Source organism: Eschrichtius robustus, chromosome 1 (assembly GCF_028021215.1).
Source record: "Eschrichtius robustus isolate mEscRob2 chromosome 1, mEscRob2.pri, whole genome shotgun sequence".
NCBI lineage: Eukaryota > Metazoa > Chordata > Mammalia > Artiodactyla > Eschrichtiidae > Eschrichtius > Eschrichtius robustus.
In genome coordinates, this window is record NC_090824.1 from 47,508,712 (window position 1) to 47,531,924 (window position 23,213).

The 23,213-nt window shown below is 40.6% G+C and overlaps 1 protein-coding gene across 1 annotated transcript in view; it reads left to right on the top strand.

Moving 5' to 3' along the window:
• Positions 1 to 11,702: 11,702 nt before the first annotated feature.
• Positions 11,703 to 23,213, top strand: part of FERMT2 (FERM domain containing kindlin 2) — a 73,300-nt gene continuing 61,789 nt past the window's right edge. Inside the window, exons 1-2 of the mRNA XM_068545408.1 lie at positions 11,703 to 11,877; positions 12,288 to 12,453. Coding sequence (XP_068401509.1) covers positions 12,297 to 12,453 — 157 coding nt within the window. The 5' untranslated portion in view covers positions 11,703 to 11,877; positions 12,288 to 12,296. The remainder of the gene's footprint in view (positions 11,878 to 12,287; positions 12,454 to 23,213) is intronic.

Sequence of the window (23,213 nt, forward strand, 5' to 3'; positions counted from 1 at the left end):
GTCAGGGGTGGGATGAATTGGGAGACTGGGATTGACATATATACACTACTGATACTATGTATAAAATAGATAACTAATGAGAACCTACTGTATAGCACAGGGAACTCAACTCAATGCTCTGGGGTGACCTAAATGGGAAGGAAATCCAAAAAAAGAGGGGATATATGTATACGTATAGCTGATTCACTTTGCTGTACAGTAGAAACTAACACAACATTGTAAAACAACTATACTCCAATAAAAATTAATTTTAAAAATTAAAAAAAAAAAAAGAAGAGGAAAGAGGTGAAGAATGCATAAAAGATGAATCCAAAGTGTCTGGTCTGTACAGTTGAATTGATGAATCTCACTGGCAAGAGAAGACCCAGGTTTCACTTGTGTGCATGTTCAGTTTGAGGTCCACGTGGAACATCCAAGTAGAGATCTGGAATGAGCAATTAGGTATAGAACACTGGTGCTCAGAGAGCACTCTGGGCTGGTGATTTAATTTGGGAGTTATTAACATGGAACTGGTGTTTGAAGCTGTGGGCCAGGGTGAGACCCCAGAAAGAGATCCTTGCATGAGAAGAGAGAGGGGTTCAGAAAGAACCTCAAGGACTCCAACAAATCATGAACATGATGAGGAACATAAACCAGCCAAGGGGTCTGAGAAGAAGCAAGGAAGGGCCAGGAAAACATGGTGTGACAGGAGGCAAGGGAAGTGTTGCAAGGCAAAGGTGATTGCCAGTGTTAAGAGTGGCCAAGAGGGCTTCCCTGGTGGCACAGTGTTTAAGAATCCGCCTGCCAATGCAGGGGACATGGGTTCGAGCCCTGGTCCAGGAAGATCCCACATGCTGTGGAGCAGCTAAGCCCCCCATGCGCCACAACCACTGAGCCTGAGCTCTAGAGCCCGTGAGCCACAACTACTGAGCCCGCGTGCCACAACTACTGAAGCCCACGTGCCTAGAGCCCGTGCTCCACAACAAGAGAAGCCACCGCAATGAGAAGCCAGCGCACCACAACAAAGACCCAACGCTGCCAAAATAAATAAATAAGATAAAATAAAATAAAAAAATTTATTAAAAAAAAAAAAAAGAGTGGCCAAGAAATCAAGTAAGATGAGGGTTAAAAATGCCTTTGAGTTTAATGACCTGGAGGTAATTGTGTCCCCAACACGAGCCACTTCAGTGGAGGTAGAAACAAGGATGAAATGGGTTCCATAGTAGGAGAGTACTAAGGAAAGGAAGACAGTGAGTATATAGACAATGTTCAACATGCTTTTGAGAAGTTTTGCTCTCTATGAAGGGGAGGAGAGCAACTAGGGATACTGTGAGGTCCAGGAGGGCTTCCTGACCTGTTCTCCACCGGCCTTTCAAATGTTGGGAAAGACTTGAGTGTATTAAAGTGCTGATGAGAAGTCTCTGGTTTAAGGAGAGAGTTTGAAGACCCTGGAGAGGCATAATTAAGAATTGATGAATTTAGAATAGGAGGAAGTGGGATGCGGGACACAGGTGGATTAGCTTTTGATAAGAACATGGATGTCTCTTCTGCCTAATGGCAACAAAAGAGGAGAGGGCACCTTGTGCTGATGCAGGCAGGGTGGAAGATTTGTAATGTAAGTCAAGGCAGTTCTACCCTGATGGCTTCAACATCCCCTCTGAGATAGGAGATGAAGACGGGGGAGAGTGAGGAGGGAGGCTGGGACGGAAGGGGCCGGTGTTGACTATTCAAGGACAGTGGAGAAGATTGGAGAATGACCTTTTTTTTAAACACTGGAGAAAAAAATTATTGCTTGAATTCAAACTGACTTTCTCAAGTGGACTCTCCTTGTGTGAGGATGAGGACAGCATCTATGTACATTGATACACTTGCTTATAGCTCCAAGACCAGAGGCACCATGCTACTAAATATGCATGTGGCTCCAAGAAACCCATCAATATTTATATGTGATGTTTATACTTTTGGTTCTAATAGTCTTCTAGAGTGTACGTTTCTTGGAGGCTTGGATCTGAGATGTACATCTGGGATCATCTGGTTCACTACATTTCACTCTTTCATTGGTTCCACAACCTTTTATTGAGCACTTGCCATGTGCCAGGCACTGTGCTAGGTGCTGGGGGGCTATGGCTGTGCACAAGGCAGAGGAGGGCAGGTGGCCACAGGGACCTCCATTCCCACAGACTACAGCACGAATGGTGCCCACGTGCATCGCGATGCAGTTGGAAGTTTCCTCCCTTCAAGGAGGTTACATTCTAATGGCAGAGGGGAAGGCTGGGTGGGAAGGAGACAAATAGGCAAACAAACAAAATAATTTCAAATTTTTGATAAATTTTATTGAAGAAAAAAAGCAGATGAGGGATTAGAAAGTAACTGGGCAGTAGAGGGTGGGGGCAAAGGCTACTTTAATTGTGTGGCCAGGGAAAGCTTTTCTGAGTTGATGACATTGAGGCTGAGAAAGACAGAGTCATGGAAAGAGACAGGGAAAAGCCTGGGGGCAGGGGAGTGGCAAACGCTAAGACAGAAGAGCCAGGAGGCCTGTCTGACTGGAGACAGTGAGTGGGAGGTCAGCAAGGTAGGTTGGTCTTGGTCTGGTGAAGCCTTTTAAGACACCGTAAGAAGTTTGGATTTTATTCTAAGCACAATGAAAAGCTGTTGATGTTTCTAAGAGAAGAGTAGGGGCTTCCCTGGTGGCGCAGTGGTTAAGAATCTGCCTGCCAATGCAGGGGACATGGGTTCGAGCCCTGGTCCAGGAAGAGCCCACATGCCGCGGAGCAACTAAGCCCGTGCGCCACAACTACTGAGCCTGCGCTCTAGAGCCCACGCACCACAACTCCTGAGCCCGGGCGCCTAGAGCCGGTGCTCTGCAACAAGAGAAGCCACCGCAATGAGAAGCCCACGCACTGCAACGAAGAGTAGCCCCCGCCCACCGCAACTAGAGAAAGCCCGCGCACAGCAACAAAGACCCAATGCAGCCAAAAATAAATAAATTAAAAAAAAAAAGAGTAAATGTTGTGATTTACATATTTAAAGGATCACTGTAGGTACTGTGTAGGAAACGGACTGGAGAGGGGAAGAGCGGAGAGACAATTTAGGAGGCTATTGAATAAATAATCCAAGTGAGAAGACAGTGGCCAGGACCAGGCAGGTGATGGTGGAGATGTAAAGAAGTGGGTGAATTTGGGATCTATTGTAGAGACAGACTTAGCATGAACTGAGTCACTGGAAGAGGGGTGGTGAAGGAATGTGGGAAACCAAGGCTGACTCCCAGTTTTTTAGGCTGAGCCAGTGGATGCATGATGGTGTCATTTACTGAGATGGAAAACACTGGAGTGGGAATAGATATTGTAGGAAAGTCAGTCTCACGTTGCACAGGTTAGTTTGAAATATCTATTACACGTGGATCTCCAGGTCTGGAGCTCCAAGGACAGGTCTGGGCTAGAGACTTGGAATCGTCAGCATAGAGACAGTATTTAAAGTCTCGAGGTAGAAGGAGGTAGGCTAGAGAGAGAATGCATATAGAGAAGAAAAGAGGTCCCAAGCTGGGTCCCCTACCTACCATGCTGAATTTAGAGATTGGCTAGGGGCAAAGGATCCAGCAGGGGAGACTGAAAAAAGAAGACAGAGAGGTAGAAGAAAGAGTCCAAGAGGAGCGAGCATTTAGAAAGAGCAGACAGCATCAAATGCTGCTGAGAGGTCAAGGGAGAAGAGGATGGAAAAAGCACTGTGGGTTTTGCAACAGAGAGGCCATTAGTGTCAGTGGAGTGGTGGAAACAGAGACCAATTTGGGGGTGAGTTAAAAAGTAACTTAGACTTGAGGAAGTAGAGATGTTGCATATAGGTATTTCATTTGAGTGGTTTTAAGTTCAAAGGGACCATAGCAGTAACGGGTAGTGCAGGGATGTATGTCATCAAGAAAGACATTTTTCTTTCTTTCCTTAAATGGGAGATGGTAGAGTCTGTTTATATGGTGATGGCAATGATCTAGAAGCAAGGGGAGAATTAGATGAAGCAGGAAAAACTGCTGATGCAGGAATAGGTGGATACCTCCAAGAGCGCTGTCCTAAAGAAAGGATGGGATCCCAAAATGAAGAGTTTATCTTTTAATAGATGCATTTTTTCCATTTGCTTATTAAGTTCACATTGAAATTTATGTTGAATTTGGTTCAAGGGAGAGAAAAGATTTGCAGTGACACCTCCCAGGCACCAGGTGGTGATGTTCAGCTGAGGTCAAGTCTCTGTCACCTGAGTACCTGCCTAGGAGCAAGCTGATGAAAGGCACTTTTGTCCTTCCAGGTTGAACTGAGTTGGCCTTAGGGCAACTGGAATTGTAGGTGACTTTCTGGTTTGGCTCTTTTAGTGGAATTGCAACTCCTGGTTTGGGAAGAATAAAGGGTTTATGCATTTGAAGAGGACATTGTGATACAAAGCACAAAGGATAGGGAGCCTTTCTCAGAATGAGGGCTGGGAGTAAGCAGTTTACCAGCCAGGAAAAACAGGGAGGAACTTGCTAGACTGTAAATAACACTGAAAATCTGGGAGGAGTCTAGTGTGTTCATTAACAAGGAAACACTAATCAAGTGGGAGTTTCTGCTGTGTTGCAGGAATTGACTGCATGAAGGCAGCTCTGGGGGTTGGCCTCATTGGCCTGTGGCCTTCCAGTGACTTACATGTGATGGCTGTACTGTCCCCAGGCCAGCTGATCCCCAGCAGCACCTACGGGCCAGGCAAGTTGGCATCTGTGCTGTTAACACTGGTTTTCCCTTGTGAGCCTCTGAATCTCTGTCCTCGTTGTACTGAAATAATCTCTTAATCACATCCTTCCTTTCTTACATCCTGGCCCTAATCTGACCTCCTGGGAGGGTGTCCATCCGAGCAGCACAATAACTCAGCCAGCCCCACCCTCTTATTGCCTAATATAAACATTATTTATTTAAATATGTTTATGCGCTGATTTGTTGTATCCTGTGGTGTGTTTCCACACTTATAAGATGGTTTCAGCCTTCCAATAACCCAATTCTATCCTTGCAACCTGGTGTGTCTTTCTTCTGTCTTGGCAAGGGCTGCTCCTATTCCCCCTGAATCTTTGGCATGATCCCAGATAATCCTGGAGGGAATCCTGGTTTCAGTGTTAAGCAACAATTTCCCCCTTATATCTTCCATAGTCTTTACGAATGCTTAGGTCTCCTTTGTTTCAAAAAAGCGTCTTTGCTCCTGTGGCACCTCCAAATCACCATCCTATTTCTTGCTTTCCTTTCATTGATAAACTTCCCTTTTCTTTAGCTCTTTGAACTCTGTCTTTGGTCGGTCAGCTATAAAGTGGTCTCTGCAAGGTGAACAATGATTTTCACCAGCCTCGTGTTCTTAAGCACTTCTATTCTCCTGGACTTCTCGGCATCATTTGATACTACTGACCACCTTTCCTTCTTGAAATGGTTTCTTTCTTTCTTTGTTTTGGCTTGTCTGACACTGTACTTACCTGATTGTTTTCCCGCCTCTGATCCTTTCTTCTCTGTTGCCTTAAGATGCCTCTTCCAGCTTCTGCCTTTGGGGAGCAGTTCCCCAAGGGTCAGTCTCATTTGGGGGGTTGAGCCATCCATGAAGGCTCACCTCTTTGTTAATGATTTTTCTCTGTGTGATCTGATCCTCTCACAAGATTGCCAGGCTTATTTATCTAAATGTTTCCACTGCGATATACAGCTTTCACCCCAAGTTCAATATTTCTTTTTTTAAAAAAGCCTCATCTTTCCCTTGGTCCCTGAAATCAGCTCCTCCCAATTTCCCTTTCCCAGTTCAGTAACTCCACTGTTTTTCCTGGTCACCCAAACGTGAAAACTTTGAAAGATTTATGACCTTCTGTTTTCAGACCTCGGTTTTAATTCCACTTCTTCCACGTACCAACTGTGTGGTTTAGAACAAGTTATACAACCAGATAATCACTCTGGCTATCAGTTAACACACATTAAATAAAGATAATAATAAAAACTCAAGGTTGTTGTGAGGAACAAGTAAAGTGTCCTGCATAGCACTTAGAACATCAAAAACGCACAAAAGCTTTTGATAATAGTAACTTTTTTGAAATTTCCTCCGTCTCCCACCCCCTGTTACTTACCTCATCAGCCAAAGGCTTTTTCTTACATCTAAGTTATGAACAGATTCCAAGCCTACCTTCTGAATTCTAGTCCCTTGCTCTTCCAATCCATCATGCATATTTTTCTTGATTAATCTCATTTGAACATTGCTTTCATGATGCTACTACTTTGCGCCAACTTTTTAATGACTCCCCATTTTCTATCTCAGACTCTAAATTTCTGTCCTCCCTAGTCAGCCTCACTCCATGCTCAGTCTTCCTCAGACCATCTCCTTGACATTTCGTCCTTTCTTCTCCCTGGCTGATCATGCCATGCTCACTTCTGCCTCATGATTTCACATATCACTCCCCTGGAAAGGCCAAACCCCATCTACTCCTTCCTATCTGCTTAGATTTATCTTCTTCATAAAACGTTCCATGACTGCATTGATGACTTTCTTTCAGAGGCCAGGTGATCACAATCTTCAAAGTGGGTCTGTACTTCACAATTTAGTCCTTAAGAGTAATAGAGTTTTTCTCCCTTCTGATGTTTTAATGAATCACTAAAAAAATACCTCTATATGAATATTAATAATAGTCAAAAGATGGAAATAACCCAAATGTCTTTCATTCATCACTTGAAATACATTTGGGTTGTTTCCACCTTTTGGCTATTATTAATATTTGCATATAAGTATTTGTGTGGACATGTTTCCAATTCTCCTGGGTATATACCTAGGAGTAGGATTGCTAGGTTACATGGTAACTCTGTTTAATGTTCTAAGGAACTGCCAAATTGCTTTTTGAAAACAGCTGACCATTTTGCATTCCCACCAGCAATGTATGAGGGTTGTAATTTCTCTACATCCTAGCCAATATTTGTTACTGTCATCTATTTTTTTTTGTCATATCATTTTAGTGGGTGTGAAGTGTTAGCTCATTGCAGTTTTGATCTGCATTTCCCTGATGCCTAATGATGTTGAGCATCTTATTATGTGCTTATTGGCCATTTGTACATCTTCTTTGGAGAACTGCCTATTCAGATCATTTGCCCATTTTTAATCAGCTTGTTTTTCTTCTTATTGTTGAGTTGTAATAGCTCTTTATATAGTCTAGATATAAGTCCCTTAAAAGATAAATGATTTGCAAATATTTTTTCCTATTCTGTGGGTCTTTTCACATTTTTTTTTTTTTTTTTTGGCCGCACTACTTGGCTTATGGGATCTTAGTTCCCCGACCAGGGAATCAAACCTGGGGCCCCCTGAAGTGGAAGTGTGGAGTCCTAATCACTGGACTGCTAGGGAATTCCCTCCTTCTTTTCACATTTTTGATGCTGTCCTTTGAAATACAGGCATTTTTGACTTTGATAAAATCCAACTTAGTTTTTCTTTCATCATTTTGGCTTTGATGTCCTATCTAAGAAGCCATTGTTTAATCCAAGGTCACAAAGATTTACTTCTATGTTTTCTTCTAAGAATTTTATAGTTTAGATCTTACATTTAGGTCTACAATCCGTTTTGAGTTGATTTTTGTATATGGTGTAAGGCAGTGGTCTAATTTAACTCTTTTTTGCATATGGACATCCTTTCTGGTGTTTTAAATATGTCTCCTGTATTAGATAGATGTTCCTTAAGCGCTTGTGGCGTGTGCTATACATCGACACGTGTGTCTCAGCGCCCTGCACTGTGCTACGCACACAGTGAGCTGCCTTGTTTGTGTGAGTGTTTGTGTGAACCGTTCATATTTTTGTCAGAGGCAGAACATTTCACAAGATGACGTGGTGCTCAAAAATTGTTTTCTAAGTATCACCCAGCATGGTTTTCTACGAAAAGCTTTCTATAATCTAGACCAGTAAATGCAAGCAGTGCGTTTCTTTCCCCTTGAAGTAGAGATTTCATTGTTATCTGAGAGGCTTTCTTTAGGTCTGTGACAGAACAGCCCCACTCCGAAGCAAGTCTTCCTTGCTGCTCAGTTTGCCAGGCCTTTTCTTGTTGTTTACCATGAGTATCCACTTCTATCAAAAAAGTGGCCCCTGCAACCTTCCTTCCCATTCTTAGTTCACACTCCATGCCCCTTGATTTCTACCTCCTTAGTAGCTTTACCAGTGGGCTCCATTTTTGGTAATCCCTGAGACAAACAGGAATTCTGCTCACCTGGTATTTGACAGGAATAATTCATTACATTTCGTCTTGCTGGCCTCATATGGCATTTTTACGTGCAGTTTAAACTACCCTTACACATTCACACTCACACAAACCTTCCCTTATGTTCTCCTCTCCCCCAACCTTTCTTTCTTTCAAACTCAGTGGTTATATTTTGTATTAACCTTTTAAGAATATAAAGCACAGTTTAAGCAGGCTCAGAGAAAAAGCTGAAGTCAACCTGCGGATTACCAAGCCGAAGGGCTGCATTTGACGGCCGATCTGTGAGGTATCATTTGGTCTAAACCTAAGCCCAGTGCTTGGTACCTTATTTGGATATTGCTGCTTTCAATGCTTGAGCTGTTCTTCCAAACACTGGAGTTCTCGGCTACTTTTCAGTATGATGTAAGTACCAGAAGTATTGCATTGTCTTAGAGGTTCTAGTGGGGGATTTCAGATAAGATTCCACATCTGAACACACTGGGAAACGTTAGGTAGAAGTAAACATCTAAGAAATTCACTTGAAGGTCTCACACGATAATCTAGAAAAAAATCCCCAGTTTCAGAGATTCAAGTCTGACTCTTCTTTAATCTTCAAAGCAATCAACAGCTTGAAATACTCAAAAAGAAGGCCTAAAGGGACCAGCTGCTCCCATCTCAGCCTAACTATTCCTCCAGTGGTTCTTTCAGAGGGTCACTGCCTTCCTGTGCTTTATACTGCTCAAACACAAACTGCTGACTTTCTAAAGCTAGTGAAGTCTCTTATAAAGATATAATTAAGCTGTTTCAAATGCTAAGAAATGGGGCTGGTATTTGCAATATTAACATCTCCCCTTCCAGCTCCCCGTCCCTAATGTAGGGATCATTCACAGAAGTGGGCAGCAGTCAGAGTAGTGGGCACTGTGGTGGGAGGTTGTTCAGAAAGTAACTCTCCAGTGAGTGAGAAAACAAGAACTAGAATGTGGAAACTGAGCATTAAGAGGGTTTCTGAGACACGACAGTTGGCTTCAACAAATTTGTCTGAAGAAAAGGGAATATTCAGAAAGGACAGGATATTTTTGGTTCTATAAAGGCATGTTTGAGAAGCCATAGTCATTCAGAGCTTACCGGAGCACTTGCAAAGGTTGTTAAGGTACAGTTCTTAGCCTCATTCCTGGCTCTATTTGAAATTTCTAACCCTCCACTTCCCACCTTTTTTCCTGTTGTTTTGTGCCTTTTATAATGTATGCTATCTCATAGTTTATGCATCTTATACATTGCCATAAGTCTTTGGGGGATAAGGTGTGGAAATAAACCACATAGATTTAAAAGCCAGGATTTCCCCCAAAATGAAATCTCTCCCTGGGGCAGACCTAGTGTTTCCTTGACATTTGTGTTGATTTGGTACCAGCATGTTTTCTGTTTTCTTTGTGCCAAGCTATTTGTGAATCTGTGGGCAACGCAAAGAATTTGAAGTCCCTGCTCTCAAAGAACTCATGTTTTATTTGGGGATATTAAAAAACAGAAAAGGAAACCTCTGAAAGTCCTGTCCAGGTGTCCAGCAGCTGCTCTATCAGTTGTGTCTATCATTGTGAAGGTAATGGCATGCCCAGAGAAATCGAGATGCTGGATGCAATTAAAGCCGGCGACAGACAAGTCCTGAATGCAAAGCTTTGGAGTTTTCAGAAAATAAAGAATAGAGGGGGAAAAAAAAAAAATCTCCTGATCTCAACACCCAGAGAGCTTCTTAACATTTTGGTTGTATTTCCTTTCAGTATTTTTTCTCTGAATATTTAGGACTAGATACGCTTGTAATTTTACAGCTGCATGTACAGTTCTGTAGTTTGTTTTTTTTTTTTACCCTCACAAGCTATTCTCTATTTTATTAAAAATATTTTCCTATATATTTCCAACACCATAATTTACATAAACATTCCCTCCTCTCAGGAAGTTCATACTGCTTCCAAGTGCACTATTTAGACCCTCCATGAGTAGAAATGATTGGAGAGTGGAGAGACTACAGACTCGAGGCATCAATTTCTCCATGATGACTAGCTGAAAATACTGTAGTGGTTTTCCCTATTTTTGGTGCCAAACCTCTAGCATCTGACTAAATTTCGCTGCTTTTCTTTCACTCCTTTATGGGTCCCACCCCTTACTTGAGGCCTCTAACCTCGTTTCCCAATTGTGTTGCTGAACACAGGGTTATTTGCGGGGGGGGGGTGGTGAGGTCCGTCTTTTTGACACAGTTCAAGAAGACTCTGAGACTTTTAAAACTGGGGTCTTTTGTGGGATCCGGGATATCTTATATGCGTCTTCCTGACCTAAATTCGTCGAGCCATGCATTTGCCAGCGAGGCAATTTCCCCGGCTAGCTGCTTCTGACCGGAGCCCTCTCCACAGAGCGCGCCAGTAAAAGGGGGAAGTGGAAGTAAAGTGGGAAGCAAGAGGACCGTTCTCCATCACTGGTCAGTCTCCACAGGTAACATTCTTTAGTTTTTCCCGTACCTGCTGGCACCGGTCCAGAGCTATTAAAATTCCTTCAAGGTGTGGCTCAGGGTGCGGTTGAGGATGGTTGTATATCCTTCTAAATGCCTTAGTAGGCTGTTAGTGCTTTGCATATAAAAATACACAAATACATACAAAGAGTTGAAAAGGCTGGAAAAAAAAGTTTCCGAGTAAAACTCACTGCCCTGATTTTTTTCGCCTCTAACAAGCGCATCGTAGGACCTCAATGACTCACTTCTGGTTGGAGCTTCCGAATGGGTTAAGAGCGCAAGCAAACTCTTGGGAGTCCAGTAGGAGTTGCTGATTGTGCCGGACATTGCTTGCAAAGCAATTTTTGTGGTTCACCTCCCTCCGGGTTTTCTCATTCTTTTGTTGGAGGTTCACGGAGCTGGCCTGGGCATTTACTTTTTAAAGTTTTTACGTCCCCAATCCCCTGTCTCCCAGCTCCCGGAGTGCGGCCCCTCTCACCGCCCTGAGACTTTTGGGCTCGCTCCAGGCATGGGAAGAGGGCGGGGGGACTTTGTTCCCTGCAAACGACATTGCCCTGGGAATTTCCTGTGGCCGTTTCTCACGGACGAGCCCCCTCCGCCGGCTGGAAGCGCCGACACCCACCGTCGCGGGCCCTCGCCGAGCCAGAGACGCGAGCGCGGAACCCAGCGCCCGACGCTCACCCGCGCCCCGGTGCAAGGCAGCTGCGCTCCCGTGGCTCCCCCTCCTCAGGTCCCGCCGCCGAGAGCCCGGATGTTGGATTCAATCCCTACGCCGGGTCCTTCATTTCCATAAAAGGGCAGCGGCACGGCGGGGCAGAGATTGCTGCCGCCGAGGGCGCCCCCGCCTCCCCCGCACTGCTCGCTCCCCCGCCGCGCGCCGCCCCGCCCCCAGCCCGGGAGTCCGCGCGGCCTCGGCCCCGAGTGCGGCCGCAGGGGACGGGGGGGGAGGGGCGAGGCGGCCGGACCCGCTGCGTGCGCCTTGGAGGGGCGAGGGGGAGGGAGCCGGACTCGGACTGAGGGGGCGGGGAGAGAGGGGTGGAGCGCCGAGGGAGAGGCGAGGGGCCGCGACGACCGGACTCCATTAGTCGCTCCGGCAGGGACGCAGTGTTTCACCCGCAGAGGAGGGGACTCGCAGCCGCCGCCGCCGCCGGGCGAGCCTTCGCCCCGCGCCTGTTGCCGCGCGAGCCCCGGGCCGGGAGCGCGAGGAGCGCGAGGTGAGGGGCCGGGCCCGGCGGGGACTGAGGGGAGCGCGGGCGGGGAGGAGGACTGTGGAGCCCGCAGGCGGCGTCTCCCGAGCCTGGGTGCGGCCAGCAGGCGGGCAGGTGAAGCCCGCCGCGGTCCGCTAGGCGAGGGCCGCTAGGCTGGGGCCGCGCGGGGCGGGCGGCGCCGTGTCCGCCGAGGGCCGCCGCGGGGCGGGAGCGCGGGGCGGCCGCCGGGAAGGGGCGCGGAGCGCAGGATCCTGCCTGCAGCTGGTCTCGCCGCCGCTCTCCCGAACTTAGGTTCGTGCGGAAACCCTCGCGTTCTCCACCTTCTCTCACCCCGCGGCCGACACTGCGAGTTCGGTGGGATTTGCCTTCCTTTGGGGGAGTGACGCTGACGAGAGCCATTTCCTCCGTGCTTGCAGGAAGGAGCCATGGCTCTAGACGGGATAAGGATGCCAGATGGCTGCTATGCGGATGGGACGTGGGAACTGAGCGTTCATGTGACGGACCTGAACCGCGATGTCACCCTAAGAGTGACCGGGGAGGTGCACATTGGAGGGGTGATGCTCAAGTTGGTGGAAAAACTCGGTGAGTAGCATCCCGGCCGCGTCAAAGTAACGACTACCCAGACTGGGCGCGGGTGTTTGGGGGGGTGACTTAAGGCGGGAGGAGGGGTGGATTTTGGAAATTTTGGTTGGCATCCCGCAAATACTTTTTAAAAAAATGTAAGCTCCGTATTTAAGCAAATAGACCTTTTTTCCTTTTGAATCTTGTTTTGTATTGCTACTCTGAAATTTTCATAATGTGGTGATTCCAGCCTCCCGATTAATAACGCTCAACTGCGTAGTAAATGGAGAAGATTCCTTAATTCTTTACACTTAGCGATTTCACATTAAAAGAAATGAGAAGAGTGCGCAAGTGAATGTTGAGAGGGTTATATTACAGGGTTTGTGGTTATCAATTACTTACCTTCAGTGTACCTGGATGTTGGTGACGTTTGGTATTGAGAATGATGCAGAATCTGTTTAAGAATAAATTCTACTGGAAATTGTTCAACTTCTGGCGCTGATATGAAGGTTTTGTAGCTGTACTACTACGTGATGGAGTATATTAAAATGTTGCAGTCATCCACTCTTACAAGGGGTAGGGCAGTGTTTGACTACCTATAGTAGTCCGTGTTTTAAGTAAGTTATTTCCCGCGTTCGATTTTATATGAATAACAAGCTGGTGGAAGAATTTTGTTTTAAAAAGCAGACATTATTGAACTTACTCGAGATTGACAATATTTGCTTAGGTACAAATATATTGATTTAAAACTGTTGATTGATTTAAAACTGACTCAGTCTTAAATAATAGGGTATCCAACAATGTGAAGTGTAAGAAAATTTTTCAGTACACATTTGTGATGGATGAAACCATCTTCAGCTGGAAGAATCAACTAAAATGATTCAGTAGATGCTTTTATTACAAGAGAAGTGCTTGGAGGACTGTTCCTGAGCTTTAACGTGCCATTTGTTTGTAATACAGTTTCTGAAAAGTGGAAATGCATGGCATTATCTTTTTAGGCTGTGTGTGTGTGTCTTTTTAAAACACAGCATTCCTTCTTCTGGCCATTCTGGACAAGTAGAGAAGTGGTTATTTATCAGGAAATGTATTTCTTACTGAGGGATTAGTGTATACCTACCACATAAACTTACCGAAATAGTGCTCCAATGTAATTTGCAGTGTAAGACAGCATTCATTTAGGTGGGCCTTCTTTGGATTCCTTTAGGAAGTTTAATTATTGAAGGACCATAAAGAAGCTCCTTGCAGGGTAGCCTCCTCCTTAGGACTGTGCATTGTTTGGTTCTCTGAGACATAACCCAGCACAGAGCCCCCCTGGGTGGCCCTTTGAAAATGAGATTTTGCTGTGTGTTTATCCACTTAACTGTTGGTTAGCATTGTTCTTATCTGATTAATCAATCACTGTGCAAAATATTTCTGAACCTTTTTTGTTCAGCACTAGTGAGGGATTACGGTTAAGAAAGAAAATATCAAATATAATTGTATTTCCTTTGTTTTCAAAGGAAGCAAGCATTTTCTTCAGAGATTGTTTTATATATGATAAATGACCTTATTAATACTCCGGTTTCAATAAGAGATATTTCTTATTGTGAAAAAGGACCTGTTGAAGGTGACTGAGATTACCTGTAGTTCTTGAAAGCCAGTCTTTATCTAATGAATAAATAATGACTTCTATATTTATATTGCATTGATTAGAGCTGTTTATTACAGAATCACAGGCATAAATAGAAATACAGGGAATAAACTTTTTAGACAGAACTGATGTTAATTTGCAGTGACTATAATTTTAATCTTTTAATGTTGATGCATTTTAAATATTTTATGCAGTGAAAAGAAGCCCAACAAGGTAGGAGATGTTGTGTACGTGAAAGCCTTACATCTTTCTTGAACTGAGCCAATACTGATCCTCTTAGATTTTGACTTTCAAATAGAAAGTGTTTTTCAGCGTAATTCTGACTCTCCTGTTTGGTAAAAAGTAAGGCTAAATGATTTTTTGCTCCTGGTTTTAGGATTAGATACTTTGAATGGCAAGCTATTTTGTTACCTATTGGCAAATAAATAGAGGAGAAATTCAGGACAGCATTTAAAATTTACAAACCAGGCTAATCAGATTAGAAAAGAACTGTATAATTCTTCAGAGTTGCCTAAAACTGGAATGGCCTGCCTTCTGAAGCCCTAAGTTGTGTTACTGAAGGTATTAAAGGGCAGACTGGATGGTTACTTGTCAACGAAGTAGATCAAAGCAGCTTGCCGAGTCTAGATAAGAGGTGGAGGTCATGGTAGGGATGAGAAGGCGCAGGGTTTCATGTTGGAGGGGATTGCAGAGCAGGGATGGACAGCTAGCAGGACCAGGGTGCTCTGGCCTCAGAACACTTAGGGTACCGCAGAACCGCCTTCACCTGTGTTTTCAAACTCCGGGATGCGTGTTTGATACCCTTCTTATTCTCATCAGAGTGTGTATGAACACCAAAGCATTATGTTTTAAGGCTGTCTTCCATATAATCAGTGACAGCAATTATTTCTCTGGGATGGATAGAGTCCATGATGACTCCTTCCCTCAACATTGTGTTAAAATTTTGCGTTATGTGTACATGTGAAATTTTCTGGGAAGAGGCTTCTTAGCTTTCATTAGATTCACAAAGAGGTCTGTGATCAAAAAAAGGGTTATGATAAGGTTTGGCCCTTGAAGGTCAGCCTTATTTTGAAGGTACAGTGTTCATCCCAGACTTAGGCACTTTAATTAAGCAAGTTATAAAAGTAAGTAATGGTTCCTTAGAATGTCAACAACATCTTTATATTTAGTTAGAATTTTATAAAGAACTTGTGTGCTTCTTCAGCTAAGGTCATTCAACCATGATTCTTAGATTTATGACTTTCATTCAAAGATCTGAACGATCCCTTTTAAATTTTAGTACACAACACATTTGTCATTCTGCACTAATCTTTTACAAGAAAATAAAGAGTGTGTACCGTGAAAAAGTGGGCTTTAGGGAATTATATCCTGATGTCACAGAAACTTTTTGCATCTGTGACTTTAGGTTGCTACTAGACAAATAATTTTGACCTCATTCTGAAAATGAAAAATTACTTCACTTTATTTTTTAAAAAATCCAGATTAGAAGCTTTAAATAGAATTTTTAAAACTTATTGTACTTTTTGTTAAAAACAGTTTTGAAAGCTTATAGTTGTTTTTTTTTTGGGCCGCACCAGGCTGCATGTGGGATCTAGTTCCCTGACCTGGGATGGAACCCGCGCCCCCTACAGTGGAAGCACGGCATCTTAACCACTGGATCTCCAGGGAAGTCCCTAGTTTTTTTTTTTGTTTTTTTTTTAAGGAAAGAGTTAAAATATAAGACATCAGGGTTAAGGATTATAAAAATAAGACATCAGAGGATAAAATTATAAAATAATTGTATTCAAAATAAATGTTGTAAGGAAGAGGCCCAATTTTATGGGATTCCCTGACGTTCCTCTGGAGATCATTGAGAATTATTAAAACTGTTCTACTCAATAGGATTCAGAGGTTAGTAAGTGTTGAGGATTCAAAATGCCAAAGAGATGCTTTGTTTCACTGCATTTTAGTATCACTTTATAAAAATTGTCTTTTTAGAACTGTGTACAATTAGATCTTTAATTTTCTAGAAAAATTTATGGTAGTTAGAGAGTAAGGAATTTATTGTAACATGAAACTTAGTGAATGGAAATCTCCAGCCAACAGCTCTATGAGGTTGGAGGGAGGAATAGGCTGTGTGATTTCTAAGTTTCTTCTAACTCTGATTCTGTGAGTAGGAAGAATGTAGAAGTTGGGTTGAATCAGATTAAATGATAATCCAGAGGAAAAAATGTAAATTGGCAGACTCAGGAGTACCTAAAAAAATACATGGAGTTGACTTAGAAAATTTGAGGAATATGTTTCTGGATGTAGCCTTTGGAAAGAAGTCATCCTTGCTTTAAAGTGTCATGTTCTTGCTATAATAATGAAATAGAGTACATTTGCGTTGGAGTTGCATATTAGGATTGAGGTAAACTGTGAATTTAGCACACGTGATGACCCCCCCCCCCCGAAAAAAAGATTTTGGTTCAAATTACCTTAAAAATCCCTTAAAGTCATCATGAAGTATGGTTTCGATACATTCATTCCATCTCACAGAAGTGCAAAATAGCTAGTTTTTCCTTCAGAAACTCCAAAAATAAATTTCTTTAGTTGAGCACCAGATGAAGAAATTGGCTTGCATTAGGGGTTTTGTTACACAAAAATACTTTGAATACTAGGATCAGAGCTTGGCAAGATGCACACAGGGAGAGACACATATGTTACTGGACAGCTCCCTTATACTCCTGCTTAGTGCTCCTTGGGGAAGGTATGCTTATTTCGTGGAATGGTGCTGTGCTGTTGAAATCCTCAGTTTTTCCCCCTGAGAGCTTATGGTTGAATTCATGGAAGTAAAATGTCTACATGATGCAGCCTCACTGCATTCGTAGTGAAATATATTAAGATAAAAATAAATGTGAAAATCTTTTGGAGTGGGGTGGGAGAAACACCTAATCGTGAAATCATATATATTAGAGTGAGTAAAATTTTAGTTAAATATGTACTGTCTTATTAAGTGTTTAGAGTACTGTTAATGATCCACAGGAGCTGGACATTGAATTTTATGTTTCTCAGCATATCTTAAGCTCCTTAAAATAAAGGACAGTATGTAAATTTTACTGAAATTCTCATAGCACCTAATAAAGTATAAGCTATTCCTTGGATACATTATGTGTTGTTTGCTCCCGTGTTTTATACCCAGTTTTTAAAAGATCAACAAATACTGTTTGATTCCAACTAGAGTTAACTTATTTATAGAGGCACTAGAAAGAATATATCTTTTTTATTCAATTTCTTAGGAAAGATCTTGCTGGAAACGTCTTATTAGCTATTGAAGAAAATTGAAAGAAAATTTAAAGTTTTGCTTTTTATTTTCAACTCTTTGTTTTTTGAAATTTCAAACTTATAAGTTCAAGAATAATAACTGTGAACACTATAATCTTCATCTAGACCATCAGTTAACATTTTGTTATTTGATTTCTCTGTACATGTAAACACATACACATTTTTTGGGAGCCATTTGAGGTAGTTGCACGCATCATAACCCTTCATCCCTAAGTACTTAAAATATGTATCACCTAAGAACAAGGACTTTCTCTTAGGTATTACGTTACAGTTATCAAATTCAGGAAATGTAACATTGGTTCAGTACTAACATGTCTAACATGTTCAATACTAATTGTCTGACATGGATCCGTATTTCAGATTTGCCAGTTGTTCCAGTATTGGCCTTTGTCTTTTCCATCCAGGATTTCATTCTACGTTTAACTGTCACTAAATTGACCTCTTTACTTAGTTTCCTTTAATACACACAATGGCTACCAAGTTTAGAACCATAGGAGAGTATGTAATATGTGGCCTATTAATATTACATTAAGATACGTGTACAGCAATTGTACCTGTTTTCAGACTTCATAGCTACCCTATGGAACAGTTCCTTAGCCTTTGTCTTTTCAAGACATTGTTTTACCTTTTTTCAATCATAAGATTCTTTATCAGTGTGAATTTCACTTCAGAATGATATTTTTACAGGTTCTTTTTCATACACTTTTATCTTTAAAGTTCAGTTTTCTTCTTAGCTTTCTATTGGATAAGGTATAGATAATAGTTTTAGACATCATTGGGTATAGATTTCCCATAGTGTTGGTTGTCTTTAGACTGTAGTAAATGTTAATGCATACATAGAATAATAAACAATATTCTGGCTCTGCCACATATTGGTTTGTGTGATCACTGGACAACTAATCCAATCTGCTGAGTGGGTTTTGACATCTGTAAAATGCAAATTTAAGAAAACTTTCTCATAGGTCTTGGTGGGAAAAGAGATACTACATGTGAAAATGCATTACATGGACTCTTTGTGCTATACAAATGAGAGTGGCATTGAAAGTCCCTGAATACCCTGAACTGGGGGTGGGGGTGGGGGAGGGACTCCTTTTGAAAGGAGTTAAGATATAATCTAGACTGTTTAATAGGTTCCAGCTTTAATCGTGGAGAACTGTACTCCTCAGGAGGAGCCTAGTTTGGGACTGCTTTGTGCTCTCACCCCCTAAACAGCAAGGAAAATAGCTATCATTCCGCTCTTTTGCTCACTTCCAAACACACCTGCCCCTGTAATGTAGCAAAGAGCTATTTAACTACTGTTTTCATGAGATTTCTGAAATGGAATGGACCAACAAGTGGACGATGGTATTCCAGAGATTTGAAAAATTTATAACCACGAAGGCCTCAGTAGTATGTTTTTTATTCACTTATAACAAAGGAATGATATAAAATTGTGTCTTGGCATATGAAAACATTAAGCCCATTTAGAAACTAATGAAAGTGGTTTAAGAAAAAAGGTAACGTATTCAGTATTTTTATTTGAATAATTATATTACTGAAATAAATATTAATAATGCTGATGCCACTGTAATGCCACATTACAAAATGGTATATATGCCCAGTGTGAGGTAAACAAATATTCTAAAAGAATATTATAAAATAATTTTTTAAACGAGATGTTTAAATTTTTTAAATGACATTCTACACTTGGGTTTGTGGTTACAAATTCACATCCAGTATAATTCATTTGTAACAAAGTTTTGCATAATTATTGCATTTTTTGCTTGTTAATTTTTTCTTAATGTCAAGCTTACTGAGGTATAATTTACATATAGTAAAATTCATACTGTTTAGTATAATGTGCTGAGTTTTGACAAACCCATGCAGTCATGTAAAACAACCACAATCAAGATATAGAACTTTTCCAACACTACAGAAAATGTCTTTGTGTTCCTTTATAACCAGCCCATCCCCTCAACCCCAGCTTCTGAAAACCACTGAATGCCTTTTCTAGAATGTCATATAAATGGAACCATGGAGCTTTGAGGGTGGTTTCTTTCGCTTAGTATAATACATTTTATTTTATTTAAAAAATATTTTTAGCATAATACATTTTAGATTTGTGTGTATCAGTAGTATTTTGTTGTCATTGTTGAGCTGTAGTTCATTGTGTGGATGTGTACCACAGTTTATCCATCTGCCACTTGTTTCCAGTGTTTCCAGTCTACCAGTGTTGTTTCCAGTTTGGGGAGATTATGAATTGGGCTGCTGTAAACATTTCCATGAATGTGTATTTTCATTTCTCTTGGATAACTACCAAGGAGAGGGATTGGTGGGTAGTATCCTAAGTATATGCTTAAATTTATTTTTTGAATTTTATTTTATTTTTTATGCAGCAGGTTCTCATTAGTTGTCTATTTTATGCATGTCAGTGTATACATGTCAGTCCCAATCTCCCAGTTCATCCCACCACCACCACGCCCACTATCCCCCTATGCTTAAATTTTTTAGGAAACTGCCAAGCTTTTCCAAAGTGACCACATCATTTTGCATGCCTATCAGCATGGCATAAGAATTAAAAAAACATTTTTTGAGAGTTCCAATTGCTCTCAGTCCTCCCTTAGCACTTGGTATTGTCAGGTGTTTTTGTTTTTATTTTTGTTTAGTCAGTCTAATAAAGTATGTAGTGGTATCTCATTATGATTTTAATTCACATTTCCCTAACGACTAATGATGGGAAGCTTTTCACATGCTTATATGTCATCTGTATATCTTAGTGAACAATCTTCATAGCTTTTGCCTATTTTTTTAAATTGTGTTGTTTGTTTTCTTACTGAGTTTTAAGAGTTCTTTATTCTAGATACAAGTACTTTATCAGATATGTGTTTTGCAGTATTTCCTCCCAGTCTGTGGCTTGTGTTTTTATTTTCTTAACAGTATCTTTCAAAGAGCAAAATTTAAAAATTTTGAGGAAGTTCATTTTATCAAGTTTTTTTCTTTTCTGGATTGAACTTTTAAAAAATTGTCTCATGCAGGGAAATTGGCCTAGTCAAGGTCTCAAAGATTTTGTCCTGTAAGTTGTATAGCTTCTGTCTATTTGTATGTTAATAAGGAGGAATAGGTGAGGTACAGTAGTGATAATGTATTAGAAAGGAAATGATTGCATCATATCAATTTAAAATAATGTAATTACAACTTTAATTTGGTAGAATCTGAGGTGTAAAATAATAGTCCAGTGAACACTGATTTATCATCAATCTACTAGAAAAGTTAAATTTTTTAGAACTTTAGTCATAAAAATAGATCTATAGTAAAGCATCATTGAATAATAAAAGTTTTAGGGTTTAATGTTATAGAAAGAATTAAGTCTGGATTCCAATCCTGACCATCCCACTTAATAGCTGTGTGATTTTTTTAATTTTTTAAGTCAGGGTTTTCACGTTAAGGATCTCAGTTTCCTTATTTGTACAATATAGATAAACACAGAATAAGCCTTCATTTATGTTTGTTCCCTTAACTTTGTAATGTTATTAGAGTTCTTTGAAAATTATTTTTCAAATGTGATCTCTCTAAACTAGAAGATAAACTAAAACCAGTACTGTTGTGTATAAAGAATCATTATTCGAATCCTGGTCTACCTTCCTTCATTGAGAATACTACACTATTTATTCATAGTGACTCAGAGTTACATGGTAAAATGTTTTGAAAATTTTATTTTCTGATATTTTCTCTCAGTTTCAATAATTCTGTTTCGAAGTGAATCAGTGTACTTAAGAGAAGAAGATAAGCAATAAATCATTGAAATGTTGAGTTTACATTTCAATTTCCTTTCCTTTCACGATTCAGTTTTCAGTCTCGATTATCTACTATTTAGCTTTATAAGGACCATCCAGTTTCAGTGTATCCTTGGGCAACCCTTATACCGTTTTCAAGGTTATGGAGCCAATAACCTTCAGCCCAGAGGAGGTGACATTTGCTTTGGAATCTGTAGTGAATCTTTTCTGAGATATTTACCTATCTTATATTATGCTGTAACTAAAAACTACATTAAGTATTTTAAAGATCAATTGTGATGTTAAAGCATCAGTGTATTGATGGTTTTGATATCTTAATGGAACACTCAAGGTAATGAATAAATCACCAATAAAATGCCAGCATTATTTATTGTAGACGAAGATGTCTATTGGATAAGTTCCTCCCAGCTTATTGTTCCTTAATGCAGTTCCTGAATTTCATAACCTTTGAAATTAAAAATAACTTGAAGAAAGCAAACAATTGCTGTATCATTTTAAGGTTTTATGCAAGGTGTTGATGAAATCTGTTGCTGTGATAGAATGCCCTTGTTGTGGACCATAGACTGTGGGAGGGCCTCCTGACTGTGTCACAGCCCTGACTTTACCATATTCTAGCTGTGCAGCTCTGTGACCTACCTGTCTGTGCCTCTGCTTGCTCATCTGTAAAATGGGAATAATAATAGTATCTTTATCCTAGGATTATTATAAGGATTCAGTTAGTTAATATATATGAAGTGTTTTAGAATAGCCTTTGTAAATGTAGCTATGTTGATGATGAAATGTAGCTGTGTAAAATGTTCCCTTTTACTGAGCTAGAGAAATAATATTTTATAAAAGATTGAGAAAGTGTCATTTATAAAGGTAAGCCAAATAGTACTGATTTATTCTCTACCATATTAGGAATGCATTTTAACTTTATTATGCTAACTTGCATCACTATGGGTAATATTTTTAAAAAGTATAACATGTTTTAGAAGCAGTAGATTTTATGCTTCAATATGTACAAAATTATAGATAAACTATGCTTAAATGGAGGGTATTTCCAATAAATTTAATATTCTGGTTTAGGCAAGTACCTTCTTTAAAAGGTGAACTTTGTTAATGTTTAAGGACTTAAGTCTAAGACATGCCACTTAGAATTATATATGACCTTGGCATGTTATTTTAACCTATCCTGATTGTTAGTCTCATTTAACCTTAACCTTAGTTTACTTACCTGTTTCTTGGAGTTACTCAGTTAACCAACTGAGTATGGTGTTAAAAGTATTAACAGAATCCCTGGTAATAAGTAGAATGCCTATATTAAGAGCTCAAAAAAATGTTATCCTCAGTTGTCCTTCAAATACTATGTAAACCTAAAACATAAATTTGAACTGTGGATTGAAGTAGGCTAATTCATTTTCATTGTATTTATGTAGTACTTAACCAGAAACCCCTTCTTATTTTCTTGCTTTTGTAAGTTTTGTTTAATGGTTCTGAACTCTGAATATATTCCCCGAAGCCACACTGCCTTGGGTTTAAATACTGGCTTCACTCCCTATAAGCTTTGTGACCTTGTGTCAAGTTATTTAGTATTGCTGTGACTTAGTTTCCTTACAAGTAAAATGGAGATAATGGTATACTTACCTCATAGGGTTGTTGTGAGGATTAAATGAATACGTATGTGTAAAGCACACAGTGGCACATAGTAAGTTCTGCTAGAGTAACTGGTGTTATTTTATTGAGGGTCCTAATGGACCTCTGGGATATCTCACTATTAAATATCTTACCTTATGAGTTTGGGGAATAAATACCTTAAAGAACTTAAGACTAGGAAAGAGGGGCTTTAGAGCAAGAGGAGACATTCACATGTAAATATTCTTACCTAAAGTCTGTACACTCATATTCTGTTTTCAATAGGTTAGAGAGGTTTATAACATGAGACTTTTGTGGGGATTAAAGAGGTATGTGAACTTGACCTCATCAGTAGTAGCAGCAAGCAAAACATTTATGGAGGGCCAACCATTATATTAGGTAATGGGACATTGTCCCCACTCAAAATGTGAGCAGCTTTCTAGTACCAAAATGAAAACAGA